The 24,053-nt window shown below is 48.6% G+C and overlaps 1 protein-coding gene across 1 annotated transcript in view; it reads right to left on the reverse strand.

Annotated features, from left to right (window-relative positions):
* LOC140425489 (collagen alpha-6(VI) chain-like) overlaps positions 1-24,053 on the reverse strand; it is a 198,060-nt gene that overhangs the window by 87,580 nt on the left and 86,427 nt on the right. The window contains exons 15-21 of the mRNA XM_072509810.1: positions 21,359-21,412; positions 13,511-13,582; positions 13,398-13,424; positions 12,538-12,582; positions 11,285-11,338; positions 6,784-6,846; positions 3,874-3,939 (exon numbers count right to left, since the gene is read on the reverse strand). Of these exons, the coding sequence (XP_072365911.1) occupies positions 3,874-3,939; positions 6,784-6,846; positions 11,285-11,338; positions 12,538-12,582; positions 13,398-13,424; positions 13,511-13,582; positions 21,359-21,412 (381 nt within the window). The remainder of the gene's footprint in view (positions 1-3,873; positions 3,940-6,783; positions 6,847-11,284; positions 11,339-12,537; positions 12,583-13,397; positions 13,425-13,510; positions 13,583-21,358; positions 21,413-24,053) is intronic.

Below are 24,053 nucleotides of genomic sequence, written 5' to 3' on the forward strand. Positions count from 1 at the left end.
TTGCAGGCGGGGCGGAGCGGCCGGCGGGGGCAGTATGAGAGTAGGATGTGGTGCCTGTGCCCCTGGCCACTAGTCGGTGAAGCTGGAGGTGATCAGAGCGTCCCGTCCACGTTGGCCATGGCGCACATGTTGTGTGACCCCCGGTGCCTGACTGGGCCCCATGTGCTGCCCATCCTCGCCTTCCCCCACATCCTCCTCGTCCAATGAGGACTGACCTTCATCCTCCTCCTCCAGCATGTGCCGCTTTGCTGCACGATGTTGTGGAGGATGCAGCAAGCCGCCACGATGCATCACACTGCAGGGCCTCTCCAGAGCGGTCCAGGCACTTGCACCGTATCTTCAGGATGCCAAAGCACCGTTCAATCATGCCCCTGGCCACTGCATTGACTTCATTGTAGCAGATCTCCGCATCGGTCTCTGTGTAGGTCTCATCAGCCACGCCCGCAGCGGATAACCCCTGTCACCCAGGAGCCAACCCCCCAGTCAGGGATGCATCTAAAGAGACTGGGAATCGTCGAGTATGCCAGGATGAAGGCATCGTTCACATTGCCCGGGTATTGGGCACAAACATGCATGATGCGCATCTGATGGTCATATCTCAGCTGCCCGTTCATCGAGTGGAACCCTTACAGTTTGTGAAGTTCGGCCTGTCATCTGCAGATGCTCTTGGGTGAAATGCGTCCCGTCAATCACCCCCTGGACCTGGGTCATCTCGGTAATGAAATGAAATGAAATGAAATGAAAATCGCTTATTGTCACAAGTAGGCTTCAAATGAAGTTACTGTGAAAAGTCCCTAGTCGCCACATTCCGGCACCTGTTTGGGGAGGCTGATACGGGAATTGAACCGTGCTGCTGGCCTGCCTTGGTCTGCTTTCAAAGCCAGCGATTTAGCCCTGTGCTAAACAGTCCCTGCTGTTTATGCTACCCTAATGGTGGCGAATCCTGCTACCCGGGCATCCTGGTGGGCTCGATACACATTGAAATGTATGTATTGTGCCGAATGGCCGTTTAGGGCCTCCATGACGGCGCAGATGCATCTGAGCACCAAAGTCTGTGAGAACCCAGACAGGTCCCCACTCGGCGCCTGGAAGGACCCCATGGCGTAAACGTTCAGGGCGACCGTCACCTTGACAGCCATCGGGATCGGGTGTCCTTGCCCATTTCCCCCGCAGTGCCAGCTACGCCAAGACCTGGCAAATATGTTGCGCTGTCCCCTGTTCAATCGGAGCCTTCGACGGCACGCCCTGTCCTGCAGGTCCTCGACTGACCAGTGCTGCCGATACACATGAGGCCTCATGCGGTGAGTCTTTTGCACCTCCTCCTTCTCGGCGGCTGGCTCTCCATCCTCAGTGGCTGTCTCCTGTTCCTCTGGGGCACGCTCCACTGCTGCAGCTTCCTCCTCGAGCAACTCCAGCTCGTACAGCCGCAGGGCAGCCCCCAGGGCTGCAGCCACTAGGAGGAAGGCCACCATTGCTTGTTGAATTCCAATATATATTGCCTACAGGGGGGTAAAATGCTATCATGGTGTGTACCCCCGTGCCCAACCAGGTCCAACGGGCTACATGGTGCCACTAGTTGGCACTGCGGTCTCTGAGTCCCATGTACCCTCCCGCCTCTTCTCCGCACTCCTGACCCCGTCGATGCCAAGCACTATGGGGGCCTCTGGCAATGGTGCCCGTCCCTGCTGCCAAGAGTACCGTCAGCTGGCGAGACCCTTGCCAGCAGTATGCTCCGTCCGACGCCTCCCTGTAGGGGCTATTGTGGGCATTGCCCTTGGGTGGTCAGCGTGATGCCCCACACCGCGGTGGGTGGCGGCCAGTTTGGTGGGTGTGTGGGGTTGGGATGGCAAATGATTGGGTGCTGGGGTAGTGGGGTGGAGGGTGGGTGCTACAGTGGGGGCACCCATATGCCGTTGTCACTCTACTGCATCAGGGGCCGAGGTGGGTGGTTAGTGGGGTGTGCAGCAAGTTGACTGACTTGCAGCCTGTGGGTGCCTGGACACCCCGGTCCCGTGGGGGATCACGCCTTGAACCCCCCCCCGCCCCGGCCCAGGCAGGTCCCCCCATGCCCCCAGTCAGCCCGGCGCCAGGGTTAAGACCACAGTCACGCCCCTCCTCTCTCTCCCTCATCAGCCACGGCTCCTGTTTCACGATTTTTAAAAGCACAAGTGAACTTCGCCGTTGGGAATGCGCCCCAGTGGAGGCTGAGAATCGCGGGTGCATCGGAGAATGTCACAATTTTGGCGTTGGAACCAATTCTCCCCCGACTTCAGCGTTGACAGACGGATAATCCCGCCCGTAATTTTCTTCATTTCCCACATTTCCCACAGAAAATGTTCAAACATGTACGGAATTTTGTGAGTATTTGACTGGACACGGATGGTGCTCGGAAACGGAGCTATAATACCAAAGCCCCGATTCCCGTAACAGCCTCCCCGAACAGGCGCCGGAATGTGGCGACTAGGGGCTTTTCACTTTCATTTGAAGCCTACTTGTGACAATAAGCGATTTTAATCTTCATTTTCATTCTCCAATACATGGTCATCACTAATGAGACTGTGAACTTGCAACAGAACCTGGCAAAAGGTACACCACAATACTTAATTCTCTCAATAAGAAAAGAAAGAACTTGCAGGTACATAGTGGACGGCATTTTGCACTCCTTTTTCCACAGTCGTAAATGCCAACGAGGGCGCAAAATTCCACTAGAGGCCGAAAATTAGATTCACGGCAGTAAGATGTCGTGATGTGATCGTTCCTGCCCCCCCACCACCCCACCACCAGTAAGGTAATGGGGCTCCCACCATACAATGACAATAACACCATTTAAATACATTTTAATATCATTAGCAGGATTTCCCCTGTATTGTCCCCCACATTCAGATCTCCCCCCTCTCCTACGTCACATCACATCAGCGAGGTTTACAATAGGTGTGGAGCAGAATGAACCTGGCAAAGGGAACCCTTTGGGGCGCAAAGGTAGGTAAAGCCGCTGGGGTGGGGGAGAGGGATATGCCTGAGCAGTACCTTGGCAATGCCCATGCACTGCCCCCTGGCACTGCCCCACCAATAGTGGGCTTGTGCAAGGGAAGTGCTAGGGTACTGCCAGGGACAGTGCTGGGGAGGGGGGGGGGGGCTTCCTCTGGGAGGTTCATGGAGTGAGTGGGGGAAGTCCCTGTTTCTATAGGGGGGTCATCGTATCCATGGGGGGGGGGGGTCCCTGTATCCGAGGGGTGGGGTTCCGACGTACATGGGAGGGGGATCTCTGGTAGTACTTTTTATTATGTTAGATCAGGGTGCTCTTTCAAAACATTGCCCAGTCTCTGGAAGGTTGACCCCCCAGAGTGAAGGCGTGGATACCACCTCCAGCATTTATTTTCTCAAATGGCGAGATGAGCCAGCAGTGCAGCCAGCGAGCTGCACACCGCTTTCCTTGCCTGAGCCAACACTTTGAAAACGGAAACTTTGTTCCAGTATCTTTCACAACATCAGGATGTCCCGGAATTACTTAGCAGCCAACTGATGCTTTTTCGCTAAGCGCAGTCACTGTTGCAATGTAGAAAATGCAGCAGTCAATTGCCGCACAGAAAGCTCCCAGAAGCAGCAATGAAATAATAACTGGCAAATCTGTTTTAGTGATGTTGTTTGAGTGGTAAGTACTGGCCAGGACATTGGGGAAATCTCCCGTGCTATGCTTGAAACCAGCACCAGACGGTCTTCAAACCACCTGAGAGGGTAGACGGGGCCTCGGTTTAGCATCTCCCCTAAAGGCAGCATGTGGCTGAGGAAACTGCAAGGAGTGAAGGGACTAAAACGATCGCCAGCACAGGCAACATACTTTTCACATCAGGGAATAGTTTGTAAGGAATTTACCTGTGCACCTGGGTATCCTTTTTCACCTCGATATCCTCTGACATAATTATCTATACCAGGGACCCCCTGCAATAAAAAGCAGATACAATTAATACAAAATCGGCTAAAGATATTTCCGAGTTTGCTTTTCAAAATCTTTAGTGGAATTTGGTGGCCAATGTTTCAGATGTCAGAAGAAAACAGCTTTTGTCATCGCTCAACTTTCTTCTTTTAAAGAAGACATCAACCCAACACTGATGTTTATCAATCAGGACAAAAACAGATCACGCAAGAGCTGATTTTAAATCCCTCTGATGTATCCCTCTGATGTAATTGGGGCATCAGCAGCCAAAAAGGGCACCAGTCAATTTCTGCCCCGTTTACATTGACACTCGTCCACCTTGAGTTGGGTCCTGAGATGGGTGACTGGCCTGCCTTTTTTGGGAAGCTATTCGGAAATTGGGTTCTTGCATGAAACATGCATAGGATCCTGATTGCAGGCTCCGTGCAGTTGTACTGTGGGTCGTGAATAGCCCGATTAATGGTGCGTAAAGGAACGGTCCGAGGCTATTCAGTGAACAGCTGCTTCGCACTCTTACAAAATAGTTCTGGGCTGCTATTAGCTGCCCCACCCCCGGCTTGCCTGCTGCATCACCCCTGAAATTGCCTTGCAGATTCCCCCACCTCCAGCCTCACCTCTACTTCTCCCAGGCTTCAGCAGAGAAGCCGGCTGTTTTCTCACCATCCCACACCCATTGCAGCAAGGTTCCTGCATTGTGCCAGCCAATGTAAGCATCTCACATTGGTGAGAAGGACCAGGAAGCAGGCATTCTCTGCCACTCACTCTTCGTCTGTAGTCAACATGTGGCCCCTCCGCATGTTGTTAGTCAGAAAATGGCTCCTGCTCAGCAGCACGGCGAAGTATTGCCTTCGTCTTCCTGTGTTAGACAAGTAGATTTCCCGTGGCACATGCTTGTCACATGGTCCTTCCCACTTTGCTATATCATCTGATTGGTTTATTTAAGAACGGGTTAGTGACTAGGATCTCTCTGGAATGGTCAGCACGTCAAGCAGTATCTGTGGGAAGCTACAAGTCAAGGTTTTGCTTACAAAGCCCTTCTTGGAATTGGAGGCATGAGAGAGGACGAGCATTTTCAAAAGAACAGAAGAGAATGGGGAAAATGGGGGAGAGAACTTTACTTCTGCCGGTTATCCATCTCCAATTCTCCATCTAAACATTGGTCATTCTATTTCTTTGTGATCTTTGTGTGTGTTCTCCATTTCCCCCGGTCCTGTTATTTTTTTAAATGCTGCTTTTCTATAATATCTTTCAATTGTGAGGGAAAGTTCAATATTCAAAACTTTGACTTGTGTTCTCTCGACAGATGCCCTCTGACCTGCTGAGTGTTTCCAGAACTTGTAGTTTTTGTTTCAGAATTCTGACATCTGCAGAATGTTGCTTTTCGTTCATTGGGAGTCCTTCTCCGTCATCGGCTAGATATTCGAGTCATACTCCTGTGGCTATGAAGTTTTCCTGATGTTCCATGGATTGTGGCTATCTCCCACTTTTACCCATATCGGGAACGTTCCACACTTACACACCAAAAATCTATTCTATTTGATCGCAGTTGATTTGTGTTTTTTCCTGGGCGTGTGAGGGACAGCTAATACCCTGCCAGAATGGAGCAATCAGAATAATTGGTTACGTAGTGTGACCGCTGTTCTTGTCCCGAAAATTCTGTCAGTACAGGTCCTCATAATCTTGTGATCAATTGCTTTGTTTTGCGTTTAATTTGAAATGTATGTCCTTTTCTCATAGGTTTCATAGATTTTCCGAAATTACACAGCAGAAAATTCCAGAACGCAGTTCAACAGACACGTTATTACCAGAAGTTCTCAAGTACTTCCGATTTTGGATAATTTAAATATTTTTAGGGTTTGATTCAGGGCAGCACGGTGGCGCAGTGGTTAGCACGGCAACCTCACGGCGCCGAGTTCCCAGGTTCGATCCCAGCTCTGGGTCACTGTCCGTGTGGAGTTTGCACATTCTCCCCGTGTTTGCGTGGGTTTCGCCCCCACAACACAAAGATGTGCAGGATAGGTGGATTGGACATGCTAAATTGCCCCTTAATTGGGAAAATTTTATTTTTAGGATTTGATTCAATGGATGATCTGATCAAGGTGTATAAAACAAGAAAAAACTTTGATAGGGTAACTGCAGGTAAACTATTTCCCGGATACAGGAACAGGAAAAGCCTTTCCCTCAGTGCACATTGCTTTGTATATTTTCGTAGCTGCCTACTCTGGTGTTTGCCCTTGAGCTGAATTTTGAACAGCCCCCATGTTATCTCAGTGGTTTGTGTACTAGTGTGGAACTCAAATGAAGCTGGCCCAGCATTTACATACTTGTTCATTATTGGCAATGGCCTTTCCCCCCCCCCCCCCCCCAACTTCAATTAACTCAATGGACAATTAACTTCTGTTTCCAGCACATAAGGATGAATGGCTGACACCTTGGGCTTCAGGCAACAGTGGGACACTGAGGGAATGTGTCACCACAGTGGAAAACACCCAACCTTTGTTTACAAAGAACCAACCAGTCATACGAAAGATCAAACGCATGGATCACAATGACATTGATAGATTCATTTTAAACAGAGTGTGGCTCCTAAAAGGGACTGACAGGTTTTGGCTCACTAACTGAACAGGAGCAGAAGTCAATTGTATATCAAAATGTTATTGCACAGGCCAAACTGAGCATTACGCACACACCTCAGTATAAAATACAGCATGCATGGAAAGACTGAGTGCTGAGCACAATAAGGATTTAAAATCTTGCCTTGCCATGGTCGTGCAGATAAAACTACCATGTTGTCAGTTTGAAATTATTTTGAAAACCTATATAAAGTAAAATTGTGCTTTTCCACTCACAGGGTCCCCTGGTATACCAGGATCTCCACGTTCACCTCTGTATCCAGGGGGGCCTTTAATTCCCTGAGGAGTTAATGTGACAAGTTAAAGTGAGATAGATCATGAAAAACTGTGCTGCTACAAGTCACATCCAATAATCCAGTGTTACCAAACCTCAAATGAGGGAGATTTGGAAATTGCTGCAAACAGATATCTAAATGGGTCTTCAAGCATGTTGTGGCTGTCCTCATTATTATTAGAAAATATCTACTGGCCAACACTCCGAGAGATTGGAGTACCAGTTCCAACATGTACAAAGTTGATAAAGTTGTTAAAAAGGCATATGTGATCAGTGGCCTTCCAAAGGGAGGCGGAACAGCACAAAGACAAACAATTTACAATAATTATTTTATAAATAACTGCCCGGGTCTCATCCGGAGCAGTGTGTTCAATTCCAGACACCCCACTCAAAGGGCTGAGGGAGGGTGCAAAGGAAGTTCACCAGAATGATTCCAGGTACGAGGGGCTTCAGCCTCGAGGAAAACGGGCTTACCTTTTCTGCTTTCAGGAGGGTGAGGAGGGATTTAATAGAAGTGTTCAAAATAAAGAACGGAAATAGCCTGCGCCGACCATTCTGCCCATCTAAACTAAAATCTTCTACACTTCCGGGGTCCATATCCCTCTATTCCCATCGTATTCATGTATTTGTCAAGATGCCCCTTAAACGTCACTATCGTCCCTGCTTCCACCACGTCCTCCGGCAGCGAGTTCCAGGCACCCACTAACCTCTGTCTAAAAAACTTGCCTCGCACATTTCCTCCAAACCTTGCCCCTCGCACATAAAACCTATGCCCCCTAGTAATTGACCCCTCTACCCTGGGAAAAAAACCTCTGACTATCCAGTCCATCTATGAGCCTCATAATTTTGTACACCTCTATCAGGTCTCCCCTCAACCTCCGTTGTTCCAGTGAGAACAAACCGAGTTTATTCAACCGCTCCTCATTGTTAATGCCCTCCATACCAGGCAACATTCTGGTAAATCTCTTCTGCACCCTCTCTAAAGCCTCCACATCCTTCTGGTAGTGTGGTGACGAGAATTGAACACTATACTCCAAGTGTGGCCTAACTAAGGTTCTATACAGCTGCAACATGACTTGCCAATTTTTATACTCAATGCCCCGGCCAATGAAGGCAAGCATGCCGTATGCCTTCTTGACTACCTTCTCCACCTGTGTTGCCCCTTTCAGTGACCTATGAACCTGTACACCAAGATCTCTCTGACTGTAAATACGCTTGAGGGTTCTACCATTCACTGTCTATTCCCTCCCTGTAATAGACCTTAAAAAATGCATCACCTCACATTTGTCCGAATTAAACTCCATCTGCCATCTCGCAGCCCAAGTCTCCAAATGATCTAAATCCTGCTGTATCCTCTGACAGTCCTCATCACTATCCGCAATTCCACCAACCTTTGTGTCGTCTGCAAACTTACTAATCAGACCAGTTACATTTTCCTCCAAATCATTTATATATACTACGAACAGCAAAGGTCCCAGCACTGAACCCTGTGGAACACCACTAGTCACAGCCCTCCAATCAGAAAAGCACCTTTCCGTTGCTACTTTCTGCCTTCTATGACCTAGCCAGTTCTGTATCCATCTTGCCAGCTCACCTCTGATCCCGTGTGACTTCACCTTTTGCACCAGTCTGCCATGAGGGACCTTGTCAAGGGCCTTACTGAAGTCCATATAGACAACATCCACTGCCCTACCTGCATCAATCATCTTTGTGACTTCCTTGAAAAGCTCTATCAAGTTAGTGAGACACGACCTCCCCTTCAGAAAACCATGCTGCCTCTCGCTAATACGACCCCTTGCTTCCAAATGGGAGTAGATCCTGTCTCAAATGAATTCTCTCCAGTAATTTCCCTACCACTGACGTAAGGCTCACCGGCCTGTAGTTCCCTGGATTATCCTTGCTACCCTTCTTAAACAGAGGAACAACATTGGCTATTCTCCAGTCCTCCGGGACATCACCTGAACACAGTGAGGATCCAAAGATTTCTGTCAAGGCCTCAGCAATTTTCTCTCTTGCCTCCTTCAGTATTCTGGGGTAGATCCCATCAGGCCCTGGGGACTTATCCACCTTAATATTTTTCAAGATGCCCAACACCTCGTGTTTTTGGATCTCAATGTGACCCAGGCTATCTACACACACTTCGCCAGACTCAACATCCACCAATTCCTTCTCTTTGGTGAATACTGATGCAAAATATTCATTTAGTACCTCGCCCATTTCCTCTGGCTCCACACATAGATTCCCTCCCCTGTCTTCAGTGGGCCAACCCTTTCCCTGGCAACCCTCTTGCTTTTTATGTACGTGTAAAAAGCCTTGGATTTTCCTTAACCCTATTTGCCGATGACTTTTCGTGACCCCTTTTAGCTCTCCTGGCTCCTTGCTTAAGTTCCTTCCTACTTTCCTTATATTCCACATAGGCTTTGTCTGTTCCCAGCCTTCTCGCCCTGACAAATGCCTCCTTTTTCTTTTTGACAAGGCCTACAATATCCCTCGTTATCCAAGGATCACGAAATTTGCCATATTTATGCTTCTTCCTCACAGGAACATGCCGGTCCTGAATTCCTTTCAACTGACATTTGAAAGTCTCCCACATGTCAGATGTTGATTTACCCTCAAACATCCGCCCCCAATCAATGTTCTTCAGTTCCCGCCTGATATTGTTATAATTAGCCTTCCCCCAAATTAGCACATTCACCCGAGGACCACTCTTATCCTTGCCCACCAGCACTTTAAAACGTACTGAATTGTAGTCACTGTTCCCGAAATGCTCCCCCACTGAAACTTCTACCACCTAGTCGGGCTCATTCTCCAATACCAGGTCCAGTACAGCCCCTTCCCTCCATATTGTTTTAAGAAGCCCTCCTGGATGCTCCTTACAAACTCTGCCCCGTCCAAGCCCCTAGCACTAAGTGAGTCCCAGTCAATATTGGGGAAGTTAAAGTCTACCATCACAACAACCCTGTTGCTTTTACTCCTTTCCAAAATCTGTTTACCTATCTCCTCTGTCTCCCGCTGGCTGTGGTGTGGCCTGTAGTAAACCCCCAACATTGTGACTGCACCCTTCTTATTCCTGATCTCTACCCATATAGCCTCGCTGCCCTCTGAGGAGTCCTCCCACAGTACAGCTGTGATATTCTCCCTAACCAGTAGCGCAACTCCTCCGCCCCTTTTACATCCCCCTCTATCCTGCCTGAAACATCTAAATCCTGGAACGTTTAGCTGCCATTCCTGCCTTCCCTCAACCAGGTCTCTGTAATGGCAACAACATCATAGTTCCAAGTACTAATCCAAGCTTGAAGTTCATCTGCCTTACCCGTTATACTTCTTGCATTAAAATATATGCACTTCAGGCCATCAGTCCCGCTGTTTTCAGCAACATCTCCCTGTCTGCTCTTCCTCAGAGCCATAGTGGCCCTATTTCCTCGTTCTCCCTCAATTTTTAAGATTTTAAGAATTAAGATTATTGACAAAAGGACAAGACGAGGAGGAGGTGTTTTTAGTACGCGAGTATTTATTATAATTCTGAATGCACTGCATGAAAGCAGAGTCGCAACTTTCAAAGGGCAATAGGATATATACATGGAAAGAAAAAATATGCTGTGCTATAGGGAAGGAATGAAGGACTAGAACTAATTGAATAATTCTTTCAAAGAGCTGGCACACACATGATGGGATCCATCTGTGATGTCTGCTTCTACTATATTGGGGGGCACGGTAGCACAGTGGGTAGCACAGTTGCTTCACAGCTCCAGGGTCCAGGTTTGATTCCCGGCTTGGGTCACTGTCTGTGCAGAGTTTGCACTTTCTCTCCGTGTCTGCGTGGATTTCCTCCAGGTGCTCCGATTTCCTCCCACAGTCCAAAGATGTGTAGATGAGGTAGATTGACATTGCTAAATTGCCCTTAGTGTCCAAAAGTGTTGGATGGATTACTGGGTTACGGGGATAGGGTGGAGGTGTGGGCTTGGATAGGGTGCTCTTTCCAAGGGCCAGTGCAGACTCGATGGGCCGAATGGCCTCCTTCTACAATGTAAATTCTATATGGGTTGGAACTATTCAGCCCCTCATTCCGGTGCTATGACAGTTAATAATCAGGACTATTTGCCTTAATTTGGTTTTGTGGCTCTTTCCTTCTATCTTTTAATCTTCGAGTGGTTTCCAACCTGCATCTGGTAATCTCTGCTTCCACAAGCACCCCTTGGCAATACAGTAAGTGTTCTAAATTAAAACTAATTTTATATCAAGAATGGGGGAATAGAGAACTGGGAACTTTGAGGGGTTTGAGTAGGTTGTGCATTAGCTGTTTGTTTATAATGTTAAGTGATGAAATAATATTCAAATGTTGTGTCTGAAGTTGTTTAATTATGGACTGTGGGATTTGTATTATGTGCAATGCGTACACTTGAAAAGCATCAAATGTATAATTCAAAAAACATTTTTTTTTACAATATTTCCATAATCCCCTTTTTCTCCAGCGACTCCAGGAATTCCATTCTTCCCCTGTAAGAAGACAATATTTAGGATTCACTTGTCAAATACTATTTAATGTATAAGCAAATAAAAGAAAAATTAAAGTGAAAAAAAGAGAAGCAAATATATAGCACCTTTCACAATCTTAGCATCTCCCCTAGCATTTTACAGTCAATAAATTACTTTTGAAGTGAACTCACTGTTGTAATGTAAGAAATATGATAGCCAACTTGCACAAAGCAAGATCACGCAAATAATAATGTCTTCATAACAAGATCATTTATTTTGGGGGGTATTCTTTGAGTGATGGATATTCACGAGGGAGCATTTCTTTGCTCCTTTTCTGTTTCTACTGTCCTTGCATTAGAGAAAGAAACCTCCCTTTACTGCCCATACCTGTATGCCAGTGGGCTTACGTCTCACAGTATTTCTGACACTGCGGCACATCCTGAGTTCAGATTATGTGATCATGTGGGACTTGTACCCACAACATTCTGATTCTGAGGCAACATTTACTAAGCCACAGCTGACAACTTAAAGAAGAAAAAATACACACCCTCACTGGATATGGACGAGGCAGAATCGATTGTGCCTGCCCAAGAGGTATGTGTGAGTACATATTCCCAGTGGGGAGCGACACTCAAAGGAGCTCTAGGTTGGACTACATCTTAAAGTACAGGAAAATTAGTTGTAGATACCGCTCTCAGTGGCTCTTCATCTGTAGAGCCCATTTACAGACATTGGGTTAAGACAAAATTTTGCTTGTATCTGATTTGTTTTGTGGGAGCATAACATTCCAACATTCATTGCCTCAGCTTATACTTTAGTTACTTGCGAGAGGAGCAAGTTGGATGACTGGTGTCTATGGAACTGTGCCTTGACACTGTCAACAGAGGAGGAGTGCAGATTACTGACAACAAAGATCAAACTAATATACTAGTCTCTCACTTTCCACTGAGCCAGGCGAAAATAGTAACATGTGGGTGAGTTTCAAAATGGGTCCAGTCACAAAAAAGTAACTTTTTACATCCTCATGTCAATCCTTCTAGTTTTTAAGAAAACATTATAAAAAATAAGTAGGACAGACTTGCCCTCATGTCTCAATTTTGGTCTTGTGGTTATGGACTGTTGATAAATACCTAATGCCCAAACCCACACAATCCATCTAACCCAGCAGCGAGGAATTGTCAGGAGCAGTCTCCCTCGATTGAGCTTAAATATTAAGGTACCTGCTCGCCGTTTGTCCCGGGGATGCCATGCTCAGCTGTTTCACCCTGCCACGCAAATATTAATCCATCAGTAAACCAGTCTCAGAGCAATCGCCAACGGCAATATAAATTTCAGCATGCAGTAAAATCTGTATTATCCAGCATGCATGGGGAATGGGCAGTTATCAAAAATGCTGGTTAATGGGGAGTTGCATTTACCAATAGAATTATACTTGTAGCATGAACTAATATGCAAGTACTCAGGAAGTAAAGAACAGTATTCTTTTTACTCTAAATTGTCAACAGTACGTTAAGACACAAATTGAAGTATAAAATAATACAGCATACAGGTACAAGTTGTGAATTACTTTGTAATGCTTTCGATTGGTAAAGTGATGATTCATGTAGGGGAACATCAGAAATTTCAGTTAGTCGAGAATTTTGATTGTTTGAATGCCAGATAACACATGTATTGTAATTGCAAAATCAATAGGGTAGCACGGTGGCACAGTGGTTAGCACTGCTCCCTCATGGCACCAGGGATGCGGGTTCACTTCTGGCCTTGGGTGATTGTTTGTGTGGAGTTTGCACGTTCTCCGTGGGATTACGCGTGTTTCCTCCGGGTGCTCCAGTTTCCTCCCACAATCCAAAGATGTGCAGGTTAGGTGGATTGGCCATGCTAAATTGCCCCTTAGTGTCCAAAGATGTGCAGGTTAGGGGGGTTACGGGGATAGAGCGAGGGAGTGGGCCTAGGTAGGATCAAACGATCGGTGCAGACCTGATGGGTCAAATGGTCTCCTTCTGCACTGTAGGGATTCTATGTTTCTATGATATAGGGAATGAAATATTAAAATGTTAGTCCAACTTGAAAATATATTTACCTTCTCTCCTCGATATCCTCTTGCTCCCTGAATGACAAGGATTATTCAGTTAAAAGTGGAATTGGACATCACTAAATGATCTGCTTTTGAATGTTCACTCAATAAATACAAACCTTGAGGCCTCTGGTGCCTTGGCATCCTTCAGATCCTTGAGCTCCAGTAATGCCTGGAGGACCCCTGTTACCCTAAGAAAGACAAAGAGCAATTTACTTGGTGAGCAGCCACAAGGGCCTCGTATGAATATCAAATTACTTCCAGAAGCATCCAGGGTTTAACAGTATTCCATGAATTTTCCCTTGTACTTTTCCTCAATCATTTTCATTTGCCCCCTTCTGTAAAGCAAAACTCAAAACAAAATCTGAATGCAACGAAATTATTAAAATAATGACCATTTTCTTGAACCAATCTGTTTATGTATGTCAAGCACCTCACCAAGCTTACCATCTGGCTGATACATGAGGCGCAGCTAGCATGCTGAAGTAATACCTCCTGTATTCTGTCATGAAAATCTCAGGGAAATCCAAGAAATTGGAATATATTCTGTGGGTTCTGTTCTTGGCATATATTTTAAACTATGGGAATATGTAAGTAAGTGTGGTAGTTTGCGTAGAGGTATTACTGTACCTGGTAATGCTGGAACACCATTGGTAGATATTGTATGCTTCCTATTGGTCAAGCTGTATGGTAGCTCCGCCCTGCAAGGCGGGGTATAAGAGCTCCCTTCTTTCTGTACCTGAGCTGCTGTGGGAAACATCTAGCTTATTAAAGCCTTCAGTTGGACTACAACCTCGCTTTAGTGGTCATTGATCGTGCATCAATTTAATAAGCTAGATTTAAAAGGATGGAGCTCTGAATCAAGCTGGAGAGTCTGCAACGCAGCCCCCACGCGGCAAACTCAGCGCCAACCTTCAAGACTGGCTGGCGTGTTTTAAAGGATATCTCGGAACGGCCGAAAACACACCCACGGGAGAACAGAAATTGCAAGTCCTGCACTCGATGGTGAGCCCGGACATTTACACCCTCATCGAGTCCGCGGAAGACTTCGATGCAGCAATGGAGCTGCTAAAAGGACATTATATTTGCCCGGTAAACCAGGTCTACGCCCGACATCTGTTAGCAACGAGGCGACAAATCCCTGGGGAACCGCTGGAAGAATTCTACAGTGCGCTCCTGGTGTTAAGTAGAAACTTCAGCTGCCCGCAAGTTTCGGCGAGCGACCACACAGAACTCTTGATCCAGGACGCTTTCGTGGCAGGTATGCTGTCCTCCCAAATCCGCCAGCGATTGCTGTAAAAAGACACTCTAGGCCTCAAGGAGGCACGGGCCCTTGCAGGCTCCCTGGATGTGGCCTCCAGAAATGCCCGCGCTTACGTTACCGACCGCGTGGCAGCCCCTGGGTAGCATGGAACCCCTCCGAAGCCGACCCCGAGACATCCCCCATCCCCCCACAAGCTTGTGCTGCAAGGCAGCGTGGCAACCCCGGGGGGCCCCGCTGCTACTTTTGCGGGCAGGCCAAGCACCCCCCGGCAGCCCGGCCCGCACATCCACCTGCAAGGGATGCGGTAAAAAGGGCCACTTCGTGGGGGTATGCCAGGCCCGTGCGGTCGCCGTGGTCTCCGGCGGCGAATGCGGACTGCCACCACAAACTCTCCATGGTCCCTGTGCGGCCAGCGGGCACCGCCATCTTCCTCCTCCAGGGCCACGTGCAGCCCCCGGGCGCCGCCATCTTGTCCCGCGGACACCACGTTCGATGGATGGGCGGCGCCATTTTGTGCACCCCCAGCCATGTGCGACCAATGGGAGCTGCCATCTCGGATGGACTCCCAGGACCCCAGCTCGGCTGACCGCACACCGCCCGAAGAGAACACTCAACTGCTGCGATTAGCCTCGGTTACCGTGGACCAGTCCCGGCCTCGAACACTCTCAATTGCTACAACAACAGTACTAATCAACGGGCACGAGACGTCCTGCTTAATCGACTCTGGGAGAACGGAGAGCTTCATACACCCCGACACGGTAAGGCGCTGTTCTCTCCTCATCCACCCCGTTAATCAAAAAATCTCCCTGGCCTCCTGTTCCCACTCAGCAGAGATAAAGGGGTTTTGTGTAGCAAACCTCACAGTCCAGGGAAGGGAGTTTAAAAATTACTGGCTCTAAGTCCTTCCCCACCTCTGCGCGGCCACACTTCTGGGTTTAGACTTCCAGTGTAATCTCCAAAGTCTAACTTTCAAATTCGGCGGCCCTATACCCTCACTCACTGTCTGCGGCCTCGCGACCCTCAAGGTCAATCAGCCTTCCCGGTTTGCGAACCTCACCACGGATTGCAAACCCGTCGCCACCAAGAGCAGACGGTACAGTGCCCAGGATCGGATCTTTATTAGGTCAGAGGTCCAAAGACTACTGAGGGAAGGAGTCATTGAAGCTAGCAACAGTCCCTGGAGAGCTCAAGTAGTGGTGGTAAAGACCGGGGAGAAGCATAGGATGGTCATCGACTACAGTCAGACCATCAATAGGTTTACGCAGCTGGACGCATACCCTCTCCCCCCACATATCCGACCTGGTAAGCAGGATCACGCATTACAAGGTCTTCTCCACGGTGGATCTTAAGTCCGCGTACCACCAACTTCCCATCTGCACTAGTGCCGCAAATACACTGCCTTCGAGGCAGATGGGCAGGTCTATCACTTCTTAAGGGTTCCCTTCGATGTCACCAACGGGGTCTTGGTCTTCCAGCGTGAGATGGACCGAATGGTTGACCGGTACGGTTTACGGGCAACATTCCCGTATCTCGATAATGTCACCATCTGCGGCCACGACCAGCAGGACCACGACACCAACCTCTGAAAATTTCTCCAGACCGCAAAGATCCTTAACCTTAAATATAACAAGGATAAATGTGTGTTTAGCACCGACCGCCTACCCATCCTCGGATACGTAGTGCGAAATGGAGTTATAGGCCCCGACCCTGACCGCATGTGCCCCCTTATGGAGCTCCCCCTCCCTCACTGCTCCAAGGCCCTGAAACGCTGCCTAGGCTTTGTTTCTTACTATGCCCAGTGGGTCCCCAACTATGCAGACATGGCCCGTCCCCTGATCCAATCCACAGTTTTTCCCCTGTCGATAGAGGCCCGCCAGGCCTTCAGTCGCATCAAAGCAGACATTGCAAAGGCCACGATGCACGTCATCGACGAGTCCCTCCCCTTCCAGGTCGAGAGCGACGCATCTGACGTAGCTCTGGCGGCCACCCTCAACCAAGCGGGCAGACCCGTGGCCTTCTTCTCACGCACCCTCCATGCTTCCGAAGTCCGCCACTCCTCAGTTGAAAAGGAGGCCCAGGCCATAGTAGAAGCTGTGCGACGTTGGAGGCATTACCTGGCCGGCAGGAGATTCACTCTCCTCACTGACCAACGGTCGGTTGCTTTCATGTTCGATAATGCACAGCGGGGCAAGATAAAAAACGATAAGATCTTGCGGTGGAGGATCGAACTCTCCACCTACAACTATGAGATCCTGTATCGTCCCGGGAAGCTAAACGAGCCTCCTGATGCCCTGTCCTGCGGCACATGTGCCAACGTACAAGTGGACCGTCTCCGAGCCCTCCACGAGGACCTCTGCCACCCGGGGGTCACTCGCTTTTTCCACTTTATCAAGAGCCTCAACCTGCCCTACTCCATCGAGGAGGTCAGGACAGCCACCAGGGACTGCCAAATCTGCACAGAGTGCAAACCGCACTTCTACCGGCCAGAGAATGCGCACCTGATAAAGGCTTCCCATCCTTTTGAACGCCTCAACATGGACTTCAAAGGCCCCCTCCCCTCCACTGACTGCAACACGTACTTCCTGAACGTGATTGTCGAGTACTCCCGGTTCCCATTCGCCATCCGCTGCCCGGACATGACCGCAACCACCGTCATCAAGGTCCTCCATAGCATCTTTGCACTGTTCAGGTTCCCCGCTTACATACATAGTGATAGGGGGTCCTCCTTTATTTGCGATGAACTGCGTCAATTCCTGCTCAGCAAGGGCATCGCCTCGAGTAGGACGACCAGTTACAACCCCCGGGGTAACGGACAGAGAGAGTGGGAGAACGGAATGGTTGGAAGACCGTCCTACTGGCCCTACGGTCCAGGAATCTCCCAGTCTCCCGCTGGCAGGAAGTCCTCCCGGATGCGCTCCACTCCATCCGGTCACTGCTTTGTACCACGACCAACCAAACACCCCACGAATGTCTCCTTGTCTTCCCCAGGAAGTCCTCCTCTGCGACCTCGCTCCAGACCTGGCTGGCAGCTCCCGGACCCATCCTGCTCCGAAAACACGTGCGGGCGCACAAGTCGGACCCGTTGGTCGAGAGGGTCCATCTTCTCCACGCTAACCCCCAGTACGCCTACGTGCCGTACCCCGACGGCCAACAAGATACGGTCTCCCTACGAGACCTGGCACCCGCCGGATCCCCACGCACACCCCACCCACCAGTCCCACCCTCCCTCCCAGCAGTGCACCTTACAGGAGGATCGGTCCTTCCACCGGCCACGTCTAGGCCCCCCCACCCACCGACGCACCCCGCAGACGCTCCCTTCCCAGGTCAACCGTTTTCCCTACCTGCGCCGTCTCGGGGTGTTGAAGCTGCCACAGAGATCGAGGCCACACTCCCGGAGTCACAGAAGCCCGAGCCTCCACTGCAGTCACCACCGAAACTTCGATGATCACAGAGGATGACCAGGGCCCCCGATCGACTGATTGCTTCATTTTAAAGTGTATAGTTAATTATGAATCTGTAGATAGTTACAAAACGCTGTACGGAGGTATTACGGTACCTCCATAACTATAATTTCTACCACGTTGCCATGTTGTAATATCAAGCCACCACCCCCGCCGGACTCTTTTTTAACAGGGGGTGAATGTGGTAGTCTGTGTAGAGGTATTACGGTACCTGGTAATGCTGGAACACCATTGGTAGATATTGTATGTTTCCTATTGGTCAAGCTGTATGGTAGCGCCGCCTTGCAAGTCGGGGTATAAGAGCCCATGCCGCCCCAGCAGCCTTCTTTCTGTATCCGAGCTGCTGGGGGAAACATCTAGCTTATTAAAGCCTTCAGTTGGACTACAACCTCGCTTTAATGGTCATTGATCGTGCATCAGTAAGATAATTAAGGCAGGGACAAAGAGAGTTTATGTGAATGGAACTAATCCATTTGATAGGTTGATAAGACGAGAAACACCGCAAGTAAATGTTTACCTAAGGCAATGTAGCAACATTGGGCCTGGTTTGCAACAGTTTAGCACAGTGGGCTAAGACAGCTGGCTTGTAATGCAGAACAAGACCAGCAGCACGGGTTCAATTCCCATTCCAGCCTCCCCGAACAGGCGCCGGAATGTGGCAGCTAGCGCTTTTCACAGTAACTTCATTGAAGCCTACTTGTGACAATAAGTATAATGGATACAGAACACAGGAGGCACGGTGGTTAGCACTGCTGCCTCACAGCGGCAGGAACCTGGGTTCATTTCTGGCCTTGGGTGACTGTCTGTTTGGAGTTTGCACTTTCTCCCCGGGTCTGCGTGGGTTTCCTCCGGGTGCTCCAGTTTCCTCCCACAGTCCAGAGATGTGCAGGATTGGCCATGCTAAAATTGCCCCTTAGTGTCCAGAGATGTGCGGGTTACAGGGTTCGGGTGGGATAGTGGGCTGAGGTCGGATGCGCATTCGGAGGGTCGGTGCAGAGTCGATGGGCTGAATGGCCTTCTTCTCCACTGGATTCTCTGGATTCCATGAATAGGTTATTAGGCATTCAAAGGAAGAGATAGAAGATGTGAACGAAAAGTATCATTTGAAAGGTTGATAAAGTGATTTTACTTTGCTTTAAACTCTAGAATCTAAAATAAAGAGATGAAGGTTATTAAGTCTGGGATGGGCAGTTCTAAAGAAATTAGGCCAGTTAAGGGAAAGTTCAAAGGGAAAATGTATTCAAGGGGAAACTGAAACCTATGCAAGAGAGAGTTATTTTAGATCTCAGAAAACTGCAGGAATAGCTGTTTACTTCCCAGCAAACAGTGTGTGTGAATAACGCCTAATTTGGGAAACAAGCTGCTGGTTTAACGGAGAAACAGCCGAAGAGATGTAAATGCCATGTGTGGTGACAGTTACTGGATTTTATAGATCTTAATATAAAGTGCTGTGGAACAGATTGTGGGGGAGGGGGGTGAATTAGTTCTGAAGGTAGCTCTAAAGATTGCTTTCGAAAGTTTAAAATAGCAATATCTCGGGCAGCACAGTGGCGCAGTGGGTTAGCCCTGTTGCCTCACGGAGCCAAGGTCTCAGGTTCCATCCTGGCTCTGGGTCACTGTCTGTGTGGACTTTGCACATTCTCCCCGTGTTTGCATGGGTTTCGCCCCCACAACCCAAAGATGTGCAGGGTAGGTGGATTGGCCACGCTAAATTGCCCCTTAATTGGAAAAAATGAATTGGGTATCTACATTGAAAAAAATAGTGCTATCTCATGGAAGTGAGGTTTGGTGTACTTTATTGTAACTGGCCATTTTCAAGCAATAATTTGGCTCATTCCTTGCACAGCCCCCAACGGGTGAAGATAAAAATTATCTCCAAATGTAAATGTTGAAACCCTGGGAGCATAGCAACAATGACAGCCATTTAGCTGCTTGGGCCTGTTCTGCCATTCCGATAAGGTCATGGCTGATCTGCATCTTAACTGCATCTGTCCAATCTGATTCTATTAATATCCTTACCTAACAAAAAAAAATTAGGGTTACTTGTGAAATTTTCAATTTCAATAGATCTTGTCGGATTCCAGATTTCCACTATCTTTTTTGTGAATAAGTACTTGCCCCTCAGCAGTCGAGCTACAACTTTGCGGTATGTCATTTCTTTTCTGGATTTGCCTGTCTCCGGAGGAAATGTCCATTTGAATCCTTTAATCATTGGAAAGATCTCAATCACTTCACCCCTTAATCTTTTATATTTAAGAATCTGAAAGACACCTCAAATGTCAGATTCTCTTTCCCCCACACCCATTCCCACAATGGGCTAATTTAGTGGCGATTGCCACAGCAAGCATGATGTTGGAGGCCCACCAGAAGCATGAGGCGGATGTGTCCACATTCAATTCCCAGTGTTGGGAAAACGATCCACAATGTAGTTGGGAGCAGGAAGGGTTCAACGTGGGCAACCAGACCTTAGTGGCGGCGGAGGAATTAACGGGACTCACATGGGTCTCCTGTGGTTCTCGAAGGCCAGCCAGCAAGCCATGTTGGGTTTGCCTGCAGCCTTATATAGAGTGGGTCACTTGTTGACAGGTATTCAATGCCCAATTGAGGAGCATGTTATCAGGAATGTGGAGGGGGCAGCCGAAAGCCAGGCTCCTGTCCATGCATCCAACACCACTCCCCTACTAACCAGTGACCCCTCCCTGCAAAGCCATCCCACCCCACTGCCCTGTCTCCAATGTCAATCCTCGGGCAGCCCTCAGAGCATTACTGGCAGCAGCCACTGCTCCCACTGATTGGTGTTGGGTCTTGGGATTGGCATTTCTGCCGTCTGGGGGCCTTAATGGGGTGTGTTAATGGTAGGCCAATGATGGCCAGGCAAGTGCCTGAATGCACTTATATTGCATTGGGCCTCCTGCTCTGAAGCAACTGGTTCTCCAAATGATGGGGCCCCACATCACTGGAACTAAACTCCGCCCAATGTGTCTCTTTTCCAGACGGGGATTGCCAGCTTGTGCCAAATTGTAGGCAACCTCAAGTCTTTTAGGAATTGAGTCGTTTGATGTAATTTCTAAGTCTGTACACTCATTGCACCCAGATCCCAATACTTTGTTTATTCAATCAACAATGCTCACATAAACAAGCCTTAAATTCCTGAGTATTGCTGAGACTAGAGACATGCTATCAAAGCTTAATTTCTTCCTAGTTTCGGTGCAAGACATTATTCTTATCAACAGACAACTTACCATACTTCCATCTTCTCCTGCATAGCCTAATGTTCCCTTTGGTCCTGGTACCCCCTTAAATAATGGCAACAGTATAAATAGTCAGAAAACAAGCACAGATTAGGTGAGGAATGTATGTAACAGTTGCATTATTTTTTCAGTCTGTATGTGAACTCATTGACATGATCAAAATTCCCAGAGACCAGGAAGGACCCAGGTTCAATGGTCTGAATAGTGTTTCCCGAGTAACCTAGCCCAGCTGGCAGAAGGGGCCTTGCAATCGGCCCAGGTTAACAAAGTAAATGAAAATAGCTAGGGTGTCTATTCCACCACTCTAGCCAGCAAAATCCTCCATGTCACATTGACACACAGAAGCCACATTTCTGCTCCATTAGTGGAATACCTGATGCAACTCCACCTGATGCGATGGATCAGCGGGAGAGTCAGCAAGGGGCCAGAGTCAGCGGATCCTCATCACTGCAGGCTGCTTCCATGAAAACCCTCTTGAGATGGACACTCAGCTTGCCCTAGTCATCACCGATCCGCTTGCCCTAGTCATCACCGCTGAGTTCAGAGGGGGCAAGGGCAAGCAGGAGGCAATTTCTTAATCCGTAGCCACGGTTACAATGGGAGGCCTGTTCACGAGACACAATGACGTGTACCAGCCACCACCCCATCACATCCAGTGTGTCCCACGTGAGTGCTCTGGCCTGGAAGGATGAGGAGGAATTTCTTCAGCCAGAGGGTGGTGAATCTGTGGAACTCTTTGCCGCAGAAGGCTGTGGAGGCCAATTCACTCAGTGTCTTTAAGACAGAGATAGATAGGTTCTTGATTAATATGGGGATCAGGGGTTATGGGGAGAAGGCAGGAGAATGGGGATGAGAAAATATCAGCCATGATTGAATGGCGGAGCAGACTCAATGGGCCAAGTGGCCTAATTTTGCTCCTATGTCTTATGGTCTTATGGAATAAACTCCCCAATCCTCACATTTCCCCGAAGAAAATCTGCATTGGTGGGGAAAGATCAGCCCATTCACAAAGTGGGCAATATGCCTTTCAGAAAATGTCATTGGAACTGAGAACATAAATGACCAATTCAGCAGCATTCTGTTCCTCACCTCTCATGATCCCTGCATGTGTTAGTGCCCGCCAGTAACATGCAGATGACCATAATGATCACCAATACTTTGGCGGAGGGTGAAAGGGTCAGGAGCAGTAACTCCGGGGAAGATGATCTGTTGAGTTATAACATTCACGGCAGTTCAGCCATGGAGAAAGGTCTCTTGAATGGGTTCTGAAGGCCCTCATCTCATTTTAGGTCTGCGATGTGAGGGAAAGTGCGGGAGAAAATTGGAGACAGCTTTTTTTGAAATTCATGGGCTGATAACATCTTATAAGGTAGTGCTTCCAATGCGGAAAGGGCACCCTCCACCCTCAACCACCCTCCTCCTACCCCCCATCTCCCACCACCACACCTCACCACCTTCCCCCATCCAGAGCCCATTTGTCCCCAAGAAAGAAGCATCCCCTCATCTCTATTTGTAAGTGGTCCAAAATGTCTTTGTTGAATATTCAGAGATTCACGCAATTACCCAGGCCTGAATTTCAGGCGCTTCCCACTTCCAATCATTCAACAGCCTGGTTTCTCGCACCATTCATCCACCTAATGTTTGGTAGACTGAGGAAGACTCAGACTGAGTACTCATATCCGTCTCCCTCCCATGCCAATGATCCTTGGCTGGATTGAATGGAGGTTGCAGCCATTATAAGACCATCAGGAAACTCAGATAGTAGGCTGAAAGCTGGAATACCCAGATACTGGCTAATTGCATTCCCCCCTGCCCCCAACACCCCAGTATATTCCCAGCAGAGTTACGATAGGATTCCATTCAAACATTCTCCGCAGTTAGAGAGGGAGTCCTTTAGAGTCCTAGCTGGGTTACAACAAAAGGCCACTGCAACAGACCCACAGCTCAACTTGTTTAGATTCTTTTTAAATGATAAATGTAAATTCTTAAAAATTATAATTGTAGAAAATCACTGCAGCGACTCTTATTTCCTCATTCAAGAGTGGTACGTGGAGTGAAATCACACACTTGAGGGATTGGCATGCACTTAGTGCTTGGAATGTACTTACATCTCTTTGATGTGGCCTATGTTTCCAAACATTGGGGTTTCACCACTTAGACCACTGAAGCGTGAATGGATATGAATGGATCAAACCCGCAGATTGTTTTTACAAGCTATCAATCACAGACCACCATTGAAATCTACCAATAGCATGCAGATAATGGATCTGTGGGATCCAGACACAGGCACAGCTGCTCTCCTTCAAGGAATGGATGCATGGAGCTGTAAGAGGACACCAATTACAGCGATCCATGTGAAAGGGTCCCTCTGTTCCAGAGGTCCCTGTGGGGGGAGGGCCCCTCTGTTCCAGGGGTCCCTGTGGGGGGAGGGCCCCTCTGTTCCAGGGGTCCCTGTGGGGGGGAGGGTTCCCCTGTTACAGGGGTCCTTGTGGAGGGGGTCTCCTACTACAGAGGTCCCTGTGGGGTGGTCTCCTATTACAGAGGTCCTTCAGAGTCCCTCCTGTAATAGGGGTCCCTGGGGGGATCCCCCTATTACAGGGATCTCTTGCAGAGAGCCTGGTGCCGATCCCAATTTACCCCAATTCCTGATTCTTCGGCCCATTGGGGAATGTATGCCGGGCGTCCC

This window comes from Scyliorhinus torazame, chromosome 6, assembly GCF_047496885.1.
Source record: "Scyliorhinus torazame isolate Kashiwa2021f chromosome 6, sScyTor2.1, whole genome shotgun sequence".
NCBI lineage: Eukaryota > Metazoa > Chordata > Chondrichthyes > Carcharhiniformes > Scyliorhinidae > Scyliorhinus > Scyliorhinus torazame.